Source organism: Psammomys obesus, unplaced genomic scaffold (genome assembly GCF_907164565.1).
Source record: "Psammomys obesus unplaced genomic scaffold, mPsaObe1.curated_primary_1811, whole genome shotgun sequence".
In the NCBI taxonomy this organism is placed as follows: domain Eukaryota; kingdom Metazoa; phylum Chordata; class Mammalia; order Rodentia; family Muridae; genus Psammomys; species Psammomys obesus.
In genome coordinates, this window is record NW_026585609.1 from 7,238,929 (window position 1) to 7,258,179 (window position 19,251).

At 44.8% G+C, this 19,251-nt stretch overlaps 1 protein-coding gene across 2 annotated transcripts in view; it reads right to left on the reverse strand.

The window, feature by feature from the left end:
• Etv6 (ETS variant transcription factor 6) overlaps nt 1-19,251 on the reverse strand; it is a 229,538-nt gene that overhangs the window by 120,627 nt on the left and 89,660 nt on the right. For both annotated transcript variants that reach the window (XM_055610917.1, XM_055610926.1), the window contains exon 2: nt 6,776-6,905. In XM_055610917.1, the coding sequence (XP_055466892.1) occupies nt 6,776-6,905 (130 nt within the window). The remainder of the gene's footprint in view (nt 1-6,775; nt 6,906-19,251) is intronic.

Here is a 19,251-nt window from a genome sequence, read left to right on the forward strand (position 1 = left end):
CGTCAGCAGACGTTACTAGAAAGTTAGTCTTAGAGAAGCTGACTCTTCTACTTGGAAGACGCTGTCCTGAGACTAAAGCTCATTCAGTCCAGCTATTAAAGTAATCGCAGTACCATGATTATTTTTTCGTGTGGAACTGGAAAGTCTAAGAAGAGGTGATGGCCCCAATACTCAGGACACCCTGGTAAAAAGCTGTTCAATGTAAATAACCGGTTGTGTCCCACTCTCAGAGCTGGCCCTCTAAGACCTTTCCAACGGGCCCTGCCATTTGGTTGGTGAAGTAATCTGAGCTCACAAAGAAAATCAAAGAAAAAGGGCAGCAAAGCAGCCGGACCGAACCAGAAAGAGGCGGTCCTTGTAATGGGCTCTAATGCCACCTGGCACGTCTCCTCGTCCTTCTGAAAGGGAGATGCTAGCCTGATGGAGGCTTGGCACCGAGCCATGCCAAGTGGCACCTTTAGAGCCACGGCTGCCACTGAACCCTCCGTCCGTCATTGTCCATCCATTTCCATTGGTTAATTAACTTTCCAGTCCGTGAGACACTGCCTATATGCATTCTCCTAAAACAGGTTAAAAGGTAGCTTGTGAAGCAGAAATCATGTTAAACCCTTCCCGTTCTGTGTGAACCTGGGCAAGTCCCCCGACCTGACACCGGACCAGGAACACCTGCTTCAAGAACTGTCATACGATTAAATGATATGCGTGGATTCACTTGTTTCTTTTACAACACTATAAAATATTAACTATGATTATCTTTAGCTTGCACGGCTGTCTCTGCTTTTGAGGACAAGCCTAACTTCAAAGTATGGAGAATGGCGGGTCAATTAAAACAGAGGTGCCACACCTTCTCTGTGTGCAGGTTCGGATGAAGTTCAGCTCGCCGTGCAACTGTCTGCAGCCCAGTCACTCTGCTGAAGATGCAACTCAGCAGAGTGGATGAGAGCAGTGAGGCTCCCCTGGGAAGGCACACAATTAAATTATTAAACACGCACAAGCAGGAGCAGTAATGCAGGAATTCTGAAAGATTCACAAGGTAAGGAAAGAGAGCCAGGGGACCATTTCTGGTGTCCTGGCTCTGGAAAACTCAGGGCAGTTATTATGGCTATTTATTAACCCGCAACATCATAAACCAAAGCCCCATTAAATATGATGAATGAGTCCTGGGTTCCGATTTTTTAACATCAACTCCTAGGGTCTGAGCAAGGCCAAACAGACAGAGAAAGATGTAGTCTTCAGGCAAACAGCATTAACACTGACCTATGATTAATTGTGATTAAATTAACTAAACATGAGATGATCATGTCTAACAAAGATTTAAAAGGGGCATTTAACTGTTTAAGTTCTGCCCTATACATCTAAAACACACTGATCTCACTACTCTACATCCCAGCATGGGCATCAGTATTTGATGCCTGGCACTCACAGAACACATTATGAATCTGTTAATGTCTGGATTTTTGGATCTCTAGATACCCATATGCTAAAGGCTTGGACAGCAGCCTGTGGTATTATTAGAATATGGTAGGAACCTTAGAAGGTGGGGCCCAGTAAAAAGAAGCTCAATGACAGGAGGTGCCCCTGAGCAGGTATGGGACCCCAATCCTTCCCTTTCTCTCTCCCTGTGTCTGTCTCTGATTTCTGGCAGCTATTGTGCTAGCATAGATGCTGTGCCATGAGCCCAGAACAAAGGAGCCAGTGGCCACAGATTACAACTACTGAAGCATGGACCAAAGTAAAACACCCATCCTTTTAAGTCTATTTGCTCAGACATCAGGTCACAGGGATGAAAATCTAAGCGAATAGCTTCTGCTGAAAGAACAGCAGTGGTACCTTGTAGGACCTCACTTCCTAGGAAGGTGACAAATGGTGGGTTTCCAGCAAACAAGGCAAGCCCTTCACAGGATAAGCCCCCTGTCCCTACCCTCCTGAGGACAGAGAAAAGACTTCCCCTTTCCAGGCAATGATAAGGATCAACAGTAAGCCTGATTCAGAACCCCTGGAGTCCTTCAAGTGTTCTCACACTGAGACAGGGGTTGATGCTCAGTACAAAGAAGGGAATTTTTGTTTTCCATGGCCTGCTGTGACTGTACTTCAGCCCTTCAACCCTCAGGCTTATAAACAGTTCAGCATGCTTTATAGAAGTGAGGAGAAGAGGAGGAAGAGGAGAAGGAAGAGGAGAAGCATGCCCTTTGTATGCTTTCCATGAACACATCTGCCCTCCTATGAACAGGGAGATCAGCAGCAGCATCTGCAGTCCTGGGCACTGAGGACCAAGGAGACAGGAACTCTTCCAAGGTGGCCGGTCTTGCCCCTGCATGTCCTTTCAGCACCTCATAATCATCACTTAACACTTGCTTCATTTATCACCTCGCTTTTATCACATTCACAAATGTAAAGCAAAGCCTCCCTCTCTACCTCTCTTGCTAATTTTCCAGGTGGGGGGGGGGGGGGCTTCAGTATAGACCTGTGTTTGTGGAACACAGCAGTGAGACTGTGAGAATCTCTGCTATTAGATTCCTGCCCTCCCCGACTTTCCAAATCCTACTGTGATTTAAGAATGAGAGAAGAAAAGACAGTTCAGAGCGAGGTTTATCTGAAGACCAATGATAAATGGCAAAAAGAAGCTACTGGGAGCCATACTAGGCTGGTACTTGTTTTAAAACAGGCCTCTGAGAATGCTCCCAACATTGTAAAGCTATAAATGTCCTGCTGCCGTTCTGCCTCTCAGACTCTTCCCCGTACTTTCCATACACATTCTACTGGGAATTGTCTGGAATCCCAGATTAAAACAGCAGTAACCCAATTCCCTTGCTAGTGTATTTATTTATTTAATTTTTTTTTTTTTTAAAGGTTTGGAAACTCAGCTGGGATGTATCTTTAAGTGTAAGGTTCTGCGGCCACTGAGTTCCTCCGAGTAAGGAGTAGGGAGGAGGGAAACTGGGCCAGCCCGCCTGGAAAGCCCCGGCAGAGGGCAGACAGCAAGAGCCTGGGAACCTCTCAGTCGAGAGGATTCATTCCAGATGTTGAAGCCAACCATGCCACAACGGGGGCCCTGCAGACTACCATGGCAGGTTATCATTTAACTTGGACTGACACAGCTGAGACTGCCCTGACATGAATTCATAATTTACTGACAATCCCCCAGGCCAGCAGTAATGTGCTACAACTCCACAGTGCATAATTACCTTGGGTGACCATCCGTCCATCCATCCATCCACCTGTCCACCCAACCATCCATCTATCCGAGGGTGACACATGAGTTCTTCAGCAACAGAACAATAGTGAGGAGAATAGCTCCCAGCCACACCCCAGTTCTGGGGCCACATCAGTATGACTGGCCAAGCAGTATTCCTAAATTCATTCCTCCATGCAAGATAAGTGGATTAAATACATAACTGCACAGTAGCATAAATACTAAGAATCTAAGATTCTTAGTATTTATGCTTAGTATTTATGGGGTTGGAGGAGACTGAATTTGAATCTTGACTATGTCATCTTATTAGTTCTGTGACCGAAACTGAACAATTACTTAAATTCTCGAAGCCCTGAGATAGAGATAAAGCTCTGTGGTAGAGTGTTTGCCTAGCATGTGCAAGGTCATGGGTTTGACCCCTAGCATTACCAAAAAATAAAAAATAAAATTCCCCAAGCCTTTATGTACAGTATGGATATAAAGAGGAAAATCTGTCTTTACAGATATTGATGTGAGAACAAAATAAAATAATTTATATATCAAGGCCTCATATAGTACCACAATAATCACTAGGTATTACTAATTTTCTTTCTTTTCTTGAGACGAGGTCTCTTCTATGAGCCCTATCTGTTGGGTAACTCACTTTGTAGACTAGGCTAACTTTGACGTAACGGAGATTCACCTGCTTTACCTCTCAGTGCTGGGATTAAAGGCATGTGCCACCACGCCCAGCTTATTTACTAGCTGTCCTGATGGAGTGATGCAGTTGGTGACATGCTGCTGTGGTGGCTATTCTTGGTTGTCAGCTTGACTATATCTGGAATGCACTACAATCCGGAAATGAAGGACACAGCTGTGGGAGATGTTCTGCTTGGTATGAAGTGGGTGAATCCATGTCTAGTGCAGACCTTTGAGTTAGGAAGGTGCACACCTTTGATCTGGGTCTTAAGGCTGGAAGACACAGGCCTTTCATCCAAGCCTTGAGGCAAGAAAGCATACCTTTAATCTGGGCAACACCTACCGCTGGAAGTCTAGATAAGGAAACTGGAGCTTTTGTTCTTTGCCTGCTTGCCCTCACCTTGCTAGCACACCCCCCCCCCTTTTTTTTTTCTTCACAGGAGCCTACTTCTCTGGGATTCCAGCATATACAGAAGATGAGCTAAGACATCCAGCCTGAGGGACTGAGCAACTATTAGATTCTTGGGCTTTCTGTTCACAGCTAGTCATTGCTGTACTAGTTGGACTGCAGCCTGTAAGTCATTCCAATAAATCAATCGTGTGTGTGTGTGTGTGTGTGTGTGTGTGTAAAGAGAAAGAGGCATTCCTTTCATAAGTTTGTGACTCTAGAGAACCCTGACTAATACAAATAGATCTGGGAAGCAGTAAAGAGGCGGTTCAGCGAGGAAGCTGCCTTCTCAAGGGGAAACTAAAGCATTGCTAAGGAAAGACAGCTCCAGATAAGGATAACGATGGTGGAGATGAGACTTGTCATATTTACAGTCAGAAGGACTGTTGAGCATTCTCTTCTCCAAACAAAAACATGAAGAAAAAAAAAAAAAGACTGAAAATAAATGACCAACTCACAGCTAAATGGCACACAGAGCCCAGAATGAAGATATAATGGCTAGTCTGGTCTTCCTGTTCGCTTGCTAGCTTTTTTGTCTTTCTATGATAATTTCTCCAGCAAAGAGGTCATGTATGTTAAAAGGTGCCCAGAGGCTTATCAGGACCTGTGGTCCCTCAAGCAGTGTTGCAAAATATAGGAATAAAAAAAAAAAAAAGAAGAAGGAAACTTCACCCTGTTATGCTCTGTGGAAGCAGAGAGATGCTCTCTGCATCATGGCACCTGGGGTATCTAGGAGAGTGCCTGGCAGAGCACAGGCTACAGTAATGATTGGCAAAGTGAATAAATGACACTTAGTGCAGGGGTTTTGTCTGCATGCCACAAGTATGTTCTACCCTAAGGTAAACATTCCTGTAGTAAACACTGTCACAGGACAATGTCTGGTGGCAAATTTGCTACTGCCTGGCTCTGTCTCTTCCAGTTCTGTCTGCTCCACTGGTACCATAACAGCTCCACTTTCTAAAGGTGACAGTGCCTGCAGCTCTGCAGTCACAACCTCTTCTTTGCAAGATTACTGAAGGGGTGGGGGACCCTACAAAAGCTGTGTCTTTGACTTCTCTGCTGAAGAAGTAAAGCAGGAGCTTCTGGGTGACAAGAGGCAACACTCTCTAAAGAAAGGTGAAGGAAGGGAGGGTTCCAGTGCTCTCAATACCCAAGAAGAATCATGCTTACTGTAAGCAGAAGAATGGCTAACAGAATGGTGGGTGCCAGAGACCCACCCCCAACGCCTGACACAAATCATCTTCTCTCCTGAGCCTGTCCCCCTGTCCCGAATCATTCCATACTTTCAGCAAGCATCCTCTGAGGAGGGAGGACCGCCATCATGCCAAGGGACGGTGAGCCTGACTCTTCAACACCCGAGTCACTCTGAAACGCTTTGGAAAGGCCTAAGACAACCCCAGTCTTCCCTAGAATCTGGACGTGTGCCCTCCAGACAACATTCAAGGCAGAGGAAGTGGCATTTTCTTGGAAACCAGTGATCAGGGTAGGGATCAGGTGATTCCTTTTCTCCGGATGTTCCAGTTGTGTTTTATCCCCTGGGGTGGGTACCAGTGGAGGAGGAGCAGACAAAAGGGACACAGCGGGGGTCAATGCTTTGGAGACTGACAGTGGTCATATAGGTACACTGGACCCACTGCTCTGCTGAGATGCAGCTGAAGACTCAGGTAAGGTGACAGAAGCAAGGAGAGGTGTGATGTGGGGGAAAAGGGTGGAACCCTTGAGGCAATGTAGGTCAAGAAAAGAAAGGGGGAGAGGCGTGGACAAGAGAAGACAAAGAAAGGACATGTGATGGCACATAGAGGAAAGAAGAGTAGCCAGTATATGTAGAAAGAGAAGGGACAGAGACCTTAGAGACAGAAAGCGCATGGCTTAGAAACAAAGCAGGGGTGGGGGTGAATTCAAGGGAGATGGTGGAGCTCCAGGTGAAGACACTTGCCAGGCATGCCTTAACCTGAGTTCAGAAAGCTTCCTCAGAACCCAAGGTGGAAGGAGCAAGCCAACTCCTAAACAATACCCTCCGATCTCCACACATGCACCTTGACACAATCCAAACACAACCCCCCCACACACACACATGCACACACACAAATGTTTAAAGCAATGAGTCCGAATCCACAACTGGATAAAAGAAAACATGAAGCTAAACTAAGTATGAACTTAGAGATAAAAACTTCAATGGGGTGCGGGGTGGGGAGTGGGAGGGGATGGGACTCTGTCGTGTGTTAGGTATTTCTGGATTTCTCCCCCCTGCCATGTCCTTATCAGATACTATACAAATGAAAATATTGAGAAATAAGGGACAAGAATCTCAAACTTTTCAAAGTCATTATGGGGTGAGGGTCAAAGATTCCTGGGCAGCTGGCCAAGTCCCATGAACACCACCTCAGACCCAGAGCCTCTCCCTGGGATCCGTCCACATGGCCCAGCATGTCCCCTTCCCAACCTCCATCACTCACGCAGGTGGGCTGGCAGGTGGGTCGAGTCTTCCTCCATCCTGAGCGCTCCTGGCACTGGAACATGAAGTGGAGTCGAGGAACCGTAGCTCGGCACTGGACTCTCCGGGGGTGTGTATGAAATCCGTTCCTGCTGTTGGGAAAAGGGGAGGGAGAAAAGAAAATGAAATGTTGCAATGGAGGTGTGAAACCCTGAGCAAAAGGTAGGAGGGACGAATGCCAAATCAGCCCGGCCAGAGAAACCCTTCTGGAGGTGCCCAGCCTTTTGATGTCACAGCACAGCCCTGCCATCCACAACTGTGTTGAGCCACACACGTAGTTATCCTGGGATACAGGCAGCCCGCTGGCATCAGATTACCCATTTCCTCAAGTAATACCACCTCTTAAATTCCTTCTATGTTGATTTTAAAACAGAACAAGCAAAGAAAAAAGAAAGAGAGAAACTGAGACTGGTGCAAAACAGGGTTTCTGGAGTCAGGTTGACATTAGTGGTTTGTTCCCATTAGTAAGGAGGGACAGGTAATCAACTCTCCAGGATTATTTTTCCAAGTCACATAACGAGCATCATCAACGCATTCAAACCACGCTTTCTCTTCTCTGGCAATGTCCCCAGCCTCTAATCAGAATAGGATTCTATATGTGAATCCAACAAGAATGAGCTATAGCAGTAAGTGGGAAAGTGATGATTTCTAAGTCTAAAGATTAAGATCTAGATTTATTTTCTGTCTTTTTTTTTTCCCTCCTAAGAAATGGTCTCCCCTAGGCCAAGCTGGCCGTCAACTCGATATGTAGCCAAGGATGACCTTGAACTCCCAATCCTCCTGCTTCTACCTCCTGAGTGCTAAGATTTTAGACATGTGTGACCATGTCTGTTGTTCAGTGCTAGGGGCTGAGTCCAGAGCTTCACATGTCCAGCAGGCACTTCTCCAACTGGCCAACAGCCCCAGAGAATTTAATTATGTTCTCCATCCCCATCTTACTGTATCAACACTACAACCCCAAATATCTAATGCTCACAAGTCTTTCCTTCCGAATCTCCATGAACTAGCACAGCCCCTTGGCTTCTCCATCCCCATCACAAGCAATTACTTCCTTTTAAGTCTTCCAGGGGTCTCTTAGAAACTATCTGATAATAACTAAACATACGTGTCCATTAACAAAACGCTGAGTAGGGCTGCAACAGATCCACCAATTCAACTTCAAGCCAGCAGTATTTGCTACATCAATTAAGGCAAACAGAGATCTGAGAAGGACTGTTCTAAAAGTAACTTGAAAACAACTACTGTGTTCAGCAAGAGCAGACATACAATTTGGAGCTCCAGTCTACTGACAACCACCAGCTTGACTTGTCATCCACATGTAAATCTAACTTCCAAGGTGCCTGTGGTTTTGTGTACAAACAAAGATGAGAATTACAAGGTCCAAAGATAAACTTGGAGTAAAGATCAGTAAGTTGACAACTTCAAACATAAAGGTCAGGAGCAAAAGAAAATCCTAGATAAAGGTGAAGCTAGGAGGGTGAGGCCAGGTGTGTACACTTGTAATCCCAGCACTTAAAAGGTAGACACAAGAAGTTCAGAAGGACTAGCCTGGGCAATATAGTGAGCAAAGGCCAGCCTGGGCTACATAAGACTGTGTCTCAGGGAAAAAGAAAAAAAAAAAAAAAAAAGAAAAAAAAGGATCCTTCCCCATTTTGGAAAGATAGGCCTTTAGTGCTATATACTTCATCAACGGGCAAGGGGATGGAGAGGAGCCCCCATGGCCCTGTAACCAAAGTCAAGTTTTTCTTGTGCTCAGAGACTGGAAAGTTGGAAAATTAAAATTTTAATTTTAAATAAAAAATATACATATTAGGATATCTGTTTAAACATGCATCGTATATCTGTCCTGGTGAGGTTCTCACTCCTCACAGGCCCATATACCTTGAATGGCTTCTTCATCAGCCAAGATGTCTCATAATGGAAAACATTCAACTTCCCTTAAAAACCAAGACAAACAAACAAACAAACAAAGAACTGGACACTGCAAGCAACTCTAACACAGAGATGTTAATATTTCTGGTGCTTGCTTTGGGGCCATGTGGGGTAAGAGGGGCAACGACATATAGTTGGATATATGAGAAGCCCATCTTAAATCTGGTGGGGATCCCTAGTCCCAGGTACAAAATGCTTCCAAGCATTTCAAGCAGAGTATCACATTGTCATCTAATAAACTCTCTACATGCCTCGAACAAGCCCCAAGTCTCATCACATGCCTACATATCAACAGTTACTGTCATTCCAAAAAACAGCTTTATTTTGTTATGGTTTTTACAGAAGTGAAAACTCTTGATGAAGTAACCTCCTATAGTCAAAAGGTCTTCAACTGGAATGACATGACAGAAAAAAAAAAAAAGAGAGAGATGGAGTTTCATAACATAATAACTTCTTTGTCAAAGCAAGGGCTCCCAGGAATCTCTAGCTTGTCTGGAATTGAGGAGACCACTTCACTCAGGCTCCTAGCCTGGATGCTTCTACTTTGCAATGTGGGAGAGCCACCATTAGCCCAGCAACCAGAATCTGGCTGGAAGTCACCTTGCCAGTGCACTGTCTCCTGATTGCTACTTTGTCACTGTGCTGTGTCTTTGTCATGCTATGATTATTTTGTATGTGTCGCTTCTACAAACTTCCTGGCCTCATAACTACACAGGGATGCTTCAGTGCTGGCCCTGGAACCATGATGTACCACATTCCCTGTCCAGGAGGGTTGGATGGAAACATGCTCTGGCAGCAGGCCAGAGACCGGGGGATTGTGGAACCTGGACTCTCATTCCGGATGAAGGCTCCATCCTGGGAAGTTAAAAGGTGGGGTCAGGAAGCCCTCTGTGAAAGGTACAGTGAAGACACCCAACTGACACAGAGGACTCTGCCTGTACTTTGACCTCATGGGACAAAGCCAGATGTGCTTCTCAGGCCTTTAGCAACCTGTGGGCGATCAATGGGGCTGGTGTCCAGCAGAGACCCAGGGAGACTGTTACCCTAGTATGTGGGCTCTTTCCTGAGAAGAACAGAACACACCACTGGGGGCCTCACACTAGCGTACTTTGTCTCTCTAGCTTCTAGCCTGACTTCCATGGTCCTCATTTTGTATTCTTTTACGACAGCCATGCACTTAATATCTACACTGGCCCAACAGCAGCTACAGCCACTAGAAAAATAAGGCACAGCTATCTCAGAGACATCTAGACAGAGGTGCCTCAAGGACACTCACATCCAGCATTCCAAATCAAGTGGCTTCTTTATTCTCACCACTGCTACTCCTCTGGTTTGACTCTATCAACAGGAGTCTACAGTAGTAACTGTTGGCTCATTCACCTCTAAAGAAAACTGTTAGCCACATGAAAACCAAAGACACTTTACTTTAATACTGGGAGCACTAAGGATTTTTCCCAAGAGGATTATAAACATGGCTTTAATTAAATTGTATAAACAGCAATATTAATACCTCCAAACATTGTAAAGAATAAGCTACAGATGGAGGTCACTGTCATGATTAAACACGCTGCGATGTGAATGCCCTGTTGTTTAGATGCTGGGGAGGGGGTGCTGCACTCAAATTGCAGACACAACCTACCAAGCTGCTGAACAAAAGAGAAATGCTGAAATTACTGAGGTCAACTGTAATAGCCACGAGGAGGGAACAAGGTGTAATAGAGCTTTCGTGAGGAAAAGAAAAGCTGGAAACAGCTGAAGAAAAGGATTGAAATACAAATCTTACTAACCATTAGAGAAAGCTCTTTTTAATGGTTGTTCCTATAAGAATGACTTATTGAATTTAAAATTATTTACATCTCCTCCCTTCAACGTCACCTAGAGGGCTAACAAAGGGGACCAATTTGATTGATTGTGTTTATTTTTAACCCGTGAACTTGAAGCTGCCATGTAAAAGAGGCTCACTCATGTATCCCGGTGCAGGAAAATGACATCATTACTTCCATTCCTCCCTCAAGTCACATGTTCTAGAAGGGTCAAAGCCTCAGAATTATTAAAACCATGAGCATCTCACTTGATCATACACTATTACCTTAAGAAGGCTGAGGGGTTGGGTTAGAGCCTACTGTGAATCAAATACCTTCTGGAAATACAGACAAAAGCATTTTGTAAATCAAGGAGAACAGAAATAAAGCTGGTGTTTTTGTACAAAGATGGGTTATTTAAAAAAAAAACTTGCATGTCCCCGATTGAGGAATTCTTCCTAGAAATTGTTTCGACAACATTTGGGAATACCAGGATTAGATCTCCGATTTGGTTTCTGAAGCCGGCATGGAAAGTCCTGAGGAGCGTTGTGGGACTGAACAGTGACCGTTTCCTGGAGTTACGGTAAGAATGCCACCACAGACACCTCTCATTTGCTGTATGATGGTGTCCTGCCGTGACGACGAATATTGCAACCCAGTTAAGACTGTGTAAAGATCAGGCTGCCGGATCCCTGAGGGAAGCTGATTCTTGTCCTGTAACCAACCTTGATAGACGGCGCAGGAGGAGTCCCTCCTCTGACAAACAAGCTGGAGTACTCAATGTGATGGTTACTCCCAAACGCTGACTCGATGAGATGGAGAATCAACTGGGAGAAGAGCCTGCAGGCCTGCTTGTGATGAGGGTATCTGAGGTGGGATGATCAGCCTCACTACAGGCGTCACCATTCCCCAGGCTGGGGTGTTGACTGCACAAAAGTGGAGAAAGAAGGGTAAGCACAGGGCTGCTCTGGCTCTGCACCAGGGATGCGAGAGCCAGCCGTCTCCACCCCCTGCTCCAAGACCTCCCGGTCACAGCGAACCAACACAGCCCTTTGCTAAGTTGCTTTTTGTCAGAGTACTTTAATCAAAGCAGCAGGAAAACTAAAGCAAACTATTACTTAAATGTACCTCTTCTGGCTGTAAAATGATTCAAGATCCGTGGTGTTGGCTTTCACACACCGTGCTTTAGATGAGCATTATTTTACTAACGAGATATCTATACATTATTTTCCTTAAATGGGTAGCTAAAAATCTACCTGCACCATTTTCCAGGTCTTTCGGCATTACAGATGCAAATAAAAACCTAAGTAACAGATTCCCAAACATCTATTTCTTTGCTTGTTAAATTTTTTTTTTTTTGTCCAACCCCAAATTCGGTGAGATTAAACTTAAAGAACTTGAGAAAGTGTGCACATGCAACGACAGATATTATTTTTGAACTGTCCCTAGAGAGAAACTATATGCCCCCGAGGCTGGGCTGGGGGAGAGCATCACAGGTATCCAGACACACAGGAAGAGTAAAGCAGAGAAGCAACTGCAGATGTGGACTTACGGTGATTTATTCTTCTCCCAGGAAGGGTCTGAGAGACTTCTAAAACTGAGAGCCCAAGTGCTTCTGGGTATTCAGGCTTCCCAAGACAAACATGTCTCTGGACAGCCATTCTCGTAACCCAAATGGTACCTGGTTTTTAAAACTCTCTTGCAGGAAATCGGGGAGGACAAACGGAAGTTCCCTGCGGAAAGCAACATGGGTGGGAGCCACAGTCCTGGTCTCTACAGCTTCCTCCCCAAGGCGCCCTGACGGCCCAGGCAGCCCTCGGAAGAGGGTGCGCTGGACAAAGCACACACTCAGCTGTCGGGCTCTTCCAGGAACCAGGCTCTGCCAATCTAAATGAGTGCTGTTTTCCCTTAAGTCTATGAAGACAAAGCAGGTGATTTAAAGACAGAATACAATGCACTGCCATCTGTCAAATGGATGGAGTTAAGTCTTATCACCTTAAATCTTCCTTTCGCCCACACCTCTAAGCTATGCGCAGTGGGATTATAAAGAAAAAGGTGGAGAGAACATTAATAACAAGCCCTGCAATCAAGCCTGGCCCTGAAGTGTTGCTGAGATGCTTCCCTCCCCATCACTAAGAAATATTTTAGCATTCATTGAGTCTAGACTTGTAGTCGTCATTATGAATTAAACAAACAACCCTAAGTCCTTGGATTTCTAGAATGGCTCTGATATTTAAATTCTATGATGGGGCTAGGGGTATAACTCGGTGGAGTTTACCTAAAATATACAAGGTTCTGGGTTCCATCCCCAGCACTGCAAACAACCAACAGCAACAAAAGAAAACAACAACAAAAAGAAAAACAATGCCATATCATTCCACCCATAAAAACATATGAACACCTATGCATCTCAGAATACAAATATAGTTGGAAGACACAGTCACTTCAAAAGTCAAGAAACCATTAAGGGAAGCTGTGTGCTGCTCACAGGGTTGTTCTCACCTCACAAGGATGCTGGGAAGGCATCCTTATCACCAGTCCACAGTAGGAAACCTGATCTTGAGCTTGTAAGGCTCAATTAGTCAACCTATCAGGCCACCAACTTGGGAGATGGCAGAGCTGGTAACGAGGGTTACAGGCTGGTCTGACTGCACTCCATGGAACTGCTTCTAACAAAGAGGAACAACAAGAAACTCCATTCAAACACCATCAGCCAATCATCGATGACTTTGTAGCTTATGAGGAATACTGAGAGGTAACCAGCAGCCAATCAACAATGGCTTTGTAGCTTATGGGAACTCCTAAGAGGGAAGTTGCTGCTGTATGAAGTGGAATGTCCTTGGGATAGCATCTTGCTTTGCACCTGTCCTCAGTTCTCAGGGAGTATCAGTGGCTCATCCAACAGAACTGCCAACGTGTAGGTACCCACATTCCTAAGCCTAGGATGTATCTTATGAGCAGAAAGTAAATGAATTTAGCTAAAAGAAAGAGAGTATATGTCTGAGAAGTTTGTCCCCATAAGGCCTCTGTGCAGGAGGAGCCATTAGAATTCATACAGGGATGTGTGTTTGCTTTGCAACAATCAGTAGGACCAGCGAAGCAGCTAAGATTGCTAGGGTGTTTAATTGCTTTACACTGTACAGAAATCTCATCTTGGCTACTGTCGGGTAAAAATATCTTACTCTTTCTACCTGATGTTTTAACAGTAAGAAATCATTTCTCTTACTCAGTCCTTTCCAAGTCCTCAAGAACATCATATCTAAATATGTAGATGAGATTTTTAAAAAGGTGGGGAAGGAGAAAGAGGAAAGGACCCAGTCAATACAACAAGAAAATCTTATGTCCTAAGGAGGCAAGTCTGCCCTCAGAAATCAGAGGACATCATCTAGGAAAGGCTCCTTCAAGGGCCTAGGGACAGAGACTCCTAAATGACGAAGAGTAAAGTCAGCAAGGAGGTATGTGGCCAGTGGCCTTCTGCCCCATTATGTCTCTTACAGACTTCTCAAAGACATCTTCAAGTACCAGAGGAGTTAGTAAAAGAAAGAGTGAAGGATTCCCCATGCATTCCATCACTGTAGCAAGCACTTGAGACCATCAATTTTTAAAGAATGAAGGTGAAAGGTTTGTCTTGGCTCTCAGTGTTGGAGGTTACAGCCCGTGACCAACAGGCCTTGTGGCTCTGGGTCTGTGGGAAAGCAGCACATGCTGCTCAACTGAAGACAGAGAAGCAAACAAAGGGAGGGGGGGCATCTAGTCTATCCTACTATTCCTTTTGAGGGCATGTCCCTATGGTCTGAAGATCTCTCACGAGTTCCTGTCTCTCTCTCTCTCTCTCTCCCCCAAACCCTATATTTTTAAAGAATATTTATTTATTTTTATTTTATGTGAGAGCATTCTGTCTCATGTACAAGGATACCCACACAAGTCAGAGGAGGGCAGGGCATCAGATCTCTGAAATTGGAATTATCAGATGATTGTGAGCCATCACGTAGGTGCTGAGAATTCAAAACAGGTCCTCTAGAAGAAGAGCCAGTGCTCTTGACATCTCTCCAGTTCCTGAGGCCTCATCTCTTAAAAGGGTCCTTGACTGCCCCAATAGTGCCAGACTGGGGAGAAACCTTTGAAGAATACTTATTCTAACTAAAACAACAGTAACTGTATACTTAGGAGGCAGAGCCCATAATACAATGAGCACTAGGGAAAAGGACCTGCCAACAGCTCCAGCATCCACAGATATGGGATTATTTCCTTGAAAGCTGACTGGGGCTGAGACAGGAAGGCTTTCTAAAAGAGGCATCCACACTGGGGGTTCACACAGGTGCTTCTACAATTCCAAGATGCTATTTTGATAAAATCTAACACCCTGGCAAGTCAAAGCTTGTTAACAACAGTGTAGGTAAAAGCAACCCCAAATACAATGGGAACATTGTATCTATTTGTCTATCAATTAGACCCTGAGGTTGTACTAGATACAATGTCTAGAACTAGTGCGCAGAAGTTTAAAACAACAACAAGGACAACAACAAAAACCTCAAATACATTTTTTTTTATTGTTCCAATTTTAAAATATGTTAAATAAGATCCTTTCCACTCAAGGGATGGCATGAAATTGTCTTTTTTTTTTTTTAACTTTTTTGAATTTCTTAGATATTTCTGACATGAATAGTAAGCAGCAGCTAAAGCTGGGATTTCTTTTAATGCCAGGTTGTGGTTTCCAGGGAGGACTCTGGAGTTGGCCCAGCTCTTTGGATGCACCGATGGTTAGCTCATTTGGCTGGGCCCCAGCATCATGCACACGTGAGCAAGGTTACAAGCTTCAGACCTAGACAGGAAAATTAAATTCATGCCATTCCCAGGCCCAGGGTGCACCCTAGTCCCTGCTATGATGCCACAGTTGCTTTAAGCTGAGAACAGATGAGCCTGGCAGTGTGTACCATGGCTCCTGGAAACGCCATTAAAGCGTGTGTGCTCCCAGAGTAGGCCAGCAGCATCGTTCACTGTAGGAAAGGTGAGTGTTTTCACTTACACAGAACCTCAAGTACCACCTCTGGGAAAAACTGTTTCAGTGTCGGAGTTACCCAGAAATGCCCTTGAGCTTTGGCTCCACCATTTGAAAGAGGGTCACTAAATCCTTTCTTCCCAGCTATTTCCCAATGCAGCACAAACAGGTACTTACGTTAGTGGCAGCCTGTACCCTGGCACAATGCAGTGGCCAAGTTCAGCTACCTTATTAGCTGCTTTCTCCTCCATTAATGCTATTCCCTTTAATGGTTCGGCTACTACAATTAGCCAATCTGCGCAGTCCCTGCCTGGGGCTAACAAGTAATGAACTGAGAGAGTTGCTATTTACTTGTATCAGGGGCCGCATTACAGAGGCTTCTCAATTTTCCCCACAAATGAGAAAAGACCTTCAGGCATGTGCCAGAGCCCACACGATAGCCCCTGCGCACCCCTCACTGTGCCCCTGGTGTGGGAGCTGTCCTGGGATTCATGGGATTGAAAACCTAAGGGGAAGGCCAAGCTCAGGCTCTTGCCGACTGCTTAAGCACCAGCGCAGTAACTGTGAATCCCCACTGCAAGCTCTGGGTGGCTTCCTCAACTCTCACCTCCGCCTCCCATAGCTTTGTCCTCTGCTACACAGCACCACTCACGGGCCTGCTCTTTCTCCTTTCTTTACTGGCCATCCCCTGAGAGTCAAATTCACAATGCCAGCAAGTTGGTAGCAAAGGCTGGACGTGGGGCAACAGCCTAGACTCTTTTAAAACTGAAGACTTTCAGTCCTCTAACGCCTCTTCATAACACGCCCACAGCTTAAGTGGGCCACTTGTGCCTGGTAAGAAAGTTAAGGTTTTCAGGATCAGGCAGCAAATCTTGGACGGGTTTGCATTCTTAATCCCCATGTCAGCCATACAATCGATGGCCTGTATTCTGTAGGGCTGTGCTGCTGACCCAGGCTAGGAGCCCCAGGGAAGCTAGGGTCTTAAGTGACCCCCCTAATCCCGAAGGACATAGTACTATCAAGATCAAAATGAAGAACTCTCTTGTTCTGTTACTATCAGGTGATTCCCAGACTGCCTCGGGCTGAAAAAGAAAACTAAATAGAAAGGGGGAAAAGTGCCCTGTAAACTATATCTAGAGAAACGAGCACAAATTAAGTCAGAAAAGATTTACATCTCAAGAAAACGTTTACAACCAAAATAATTTGCAATGCAACTAATTAACACTGTGTTTAAAAAGCAATAAAGAAAGTCAGTCCACATCACAGTGTTCCTGACACACCAGGTTAATAACAGCCAGCCTTACTGCTACATCATGTTCCTGAGAAGAAAAAAATATGAGATGAGCCTTATACAGTATGACCTCCTGAATCAAAGAATCTTGGGGCATATAAAGTCTGGTTACCACAAGGCACAGAAAAGTCCCACATACCATTGATCTTAAGAATGAAGCCCGTTCTGGTGTTGCAAATGGGAAATTACTTGCATTTATTTGATGTGAAGGCACTGACAGAGGAGGCAGAATTCAAATTCATTCATACACACACACACACACACACACACACACACACACACACCCCGAAATAAAACTTTAGGACTCTTTGGCAAACCTCTAGCTCCCAAAATCTTTACATTAAAATTCATAACCATGGCAAAATTACAGTTATTAAGTCGCAATGAAAATAATTTTACAGTTGGGGGTCAGCACAACAGGAGGAACTGCATTAAAGAACGGCAGCATCAGGAAGGCCGAGAGCCGCTGCTCTCGGGTACACTGCCCTGCACACGGCAGTATAAACCACCTTCAACCAGCCACAAGCGTTGTTCGCCTATGTTTCTACTTTCAGAAAAAAAAAAAAAAAATCTCTATCTGTACTTGTCAAACAACAACAACAAAATTTACAGACTGTTTTGACTCTTGGACACAAAACTTAATTAGAAGAGACAGCTAGTCCCTCCTTCATTATGGTCACGGTTTCGCAGATCCGAGAGTCTGGGTTTCTGGTGATTGTTACTGCAGAGATGAGACTGGCGTTAATACCACTCTGAACAATAAGCAACTGAAATGAGAATGAACTATAAAAGTGCACGTGTGACGACAGTACTGGTTAGCTGCCTCATGCAGCTTAAAATAGCAAAGAAACTTAGGTACAGCCCTCTTACAGCCCTCTGAAGACGGAGTAATTGTCTACTTTCTAAGAGATCAGATGCCTTCTTTAAAAGTCTTAGTATTCAACGGTATACGAAAAATATACTGGGAGTCCCATACCTTGGGGACTCAGGATCAGGTAACAATTTAGAAAACAAATATTTTGAATCAGATATTCTGAGTCTTGGCTACACATCAGAATTACACAGAGAACCAACAACAAAACAAAAGGAAAAAAAAAAAAAAGCCAAAAACCAGTATCTGAGCAAATCGGATTCTGCGGGAATGTGAGCCGGGCATTAATATTAACCCTCCAAGGTGATTCCGATGTGCTTCAGTTAGGGCTGAGAATCGCCCTCTGAAATCAAGACAGAAACAAGTAAAATTAATGAAGACATATGGTAAATGATTCTGTTTCATAACAGATCTTACAAGTCTTCTTAATTTGTGTGCCAACTGTCCTCCCTCCTGAGTAAATCACCACTGTGCTGTCTCTGGGCAGCACATGAACTACACCTGAAAAACTGTTTCACACAGGTGTGTGCAAGGTGCTTCCGAGTCTTCCCTCACTGTCCCTGGCTTCCCCAGTGGCCACCTAAGAACCTGCTCTGTTGACCTTGATTTTTTTTTTTTTAACAAACCTGCTTTATTTAGGATTATTAGATGCTTCTACCTCCCTTCCAGCCCCACCCCCCCAACACCTGGTAGGAGGGAAAGGTTAGTGGAGACACGGGCTGGAGTTCTCTCTGCTACCTCCCTCTGGGTAGGGTCATAGGATTCTTTTGGAGGAAATACCAGTATCAGCAGCCCAGGTAACCAGCAAATCAGCAAACAGCAAATGCAGCAGCAGGACGAACTAGCATCAAGCAGTCCTCCAAGCAGCCATTCCTTCTTCCCCTGAGCTGTCATATTTATACCCCCCAAAGTCCTCAGAATTCAACTAATTCCACCTGGCAAAGACCATGCTCCAAATGAGACACTTAACAGGTGTGGACAAACTAACACCCCCCACACACACACACTTAGAATTTTAACAAAAACATGTTTACATATCATAAACCAAAACATCCACAATACTGCTCAGCCTCAGGTTCTGCCGTTTGACACAGAACCCTTGTTCTCTGCCCTCAAGGTATATATGGCAAGATTGTGGCAAGGGTAACAGAGAAGCAGGTGGGAATGGAGCTGACTTCCCTCTGCTCTGTCCTCCCTTTCTTCTCTTCCACCCACTCAGGCCCCAGAAACTTCCTCCCGGCAGTGCTTCTCAACCTATGGGTCCTGACCTCTTCGGGGGTTGAACAACCCTTTCACAGGGATCGCCTGAGATCATCAGAAAACACAGATATTTATATTAAGATTCATAGCAGTAGCAAATTACAGTTTGGAACTACCAACGAATGAGAAACTGAGTTAAATACGGTTGAGGGTCCCCACAACACGAGGAACTGTATTAAAGGGTTAAACTGCATTAGGAATGTTGAGAAGCACTGTGCTACATACAGTATGGGCTTAAAGGCCGAAAAGCCGGAGAGTGGTCTTCTGAGGGAATGATGCCAAG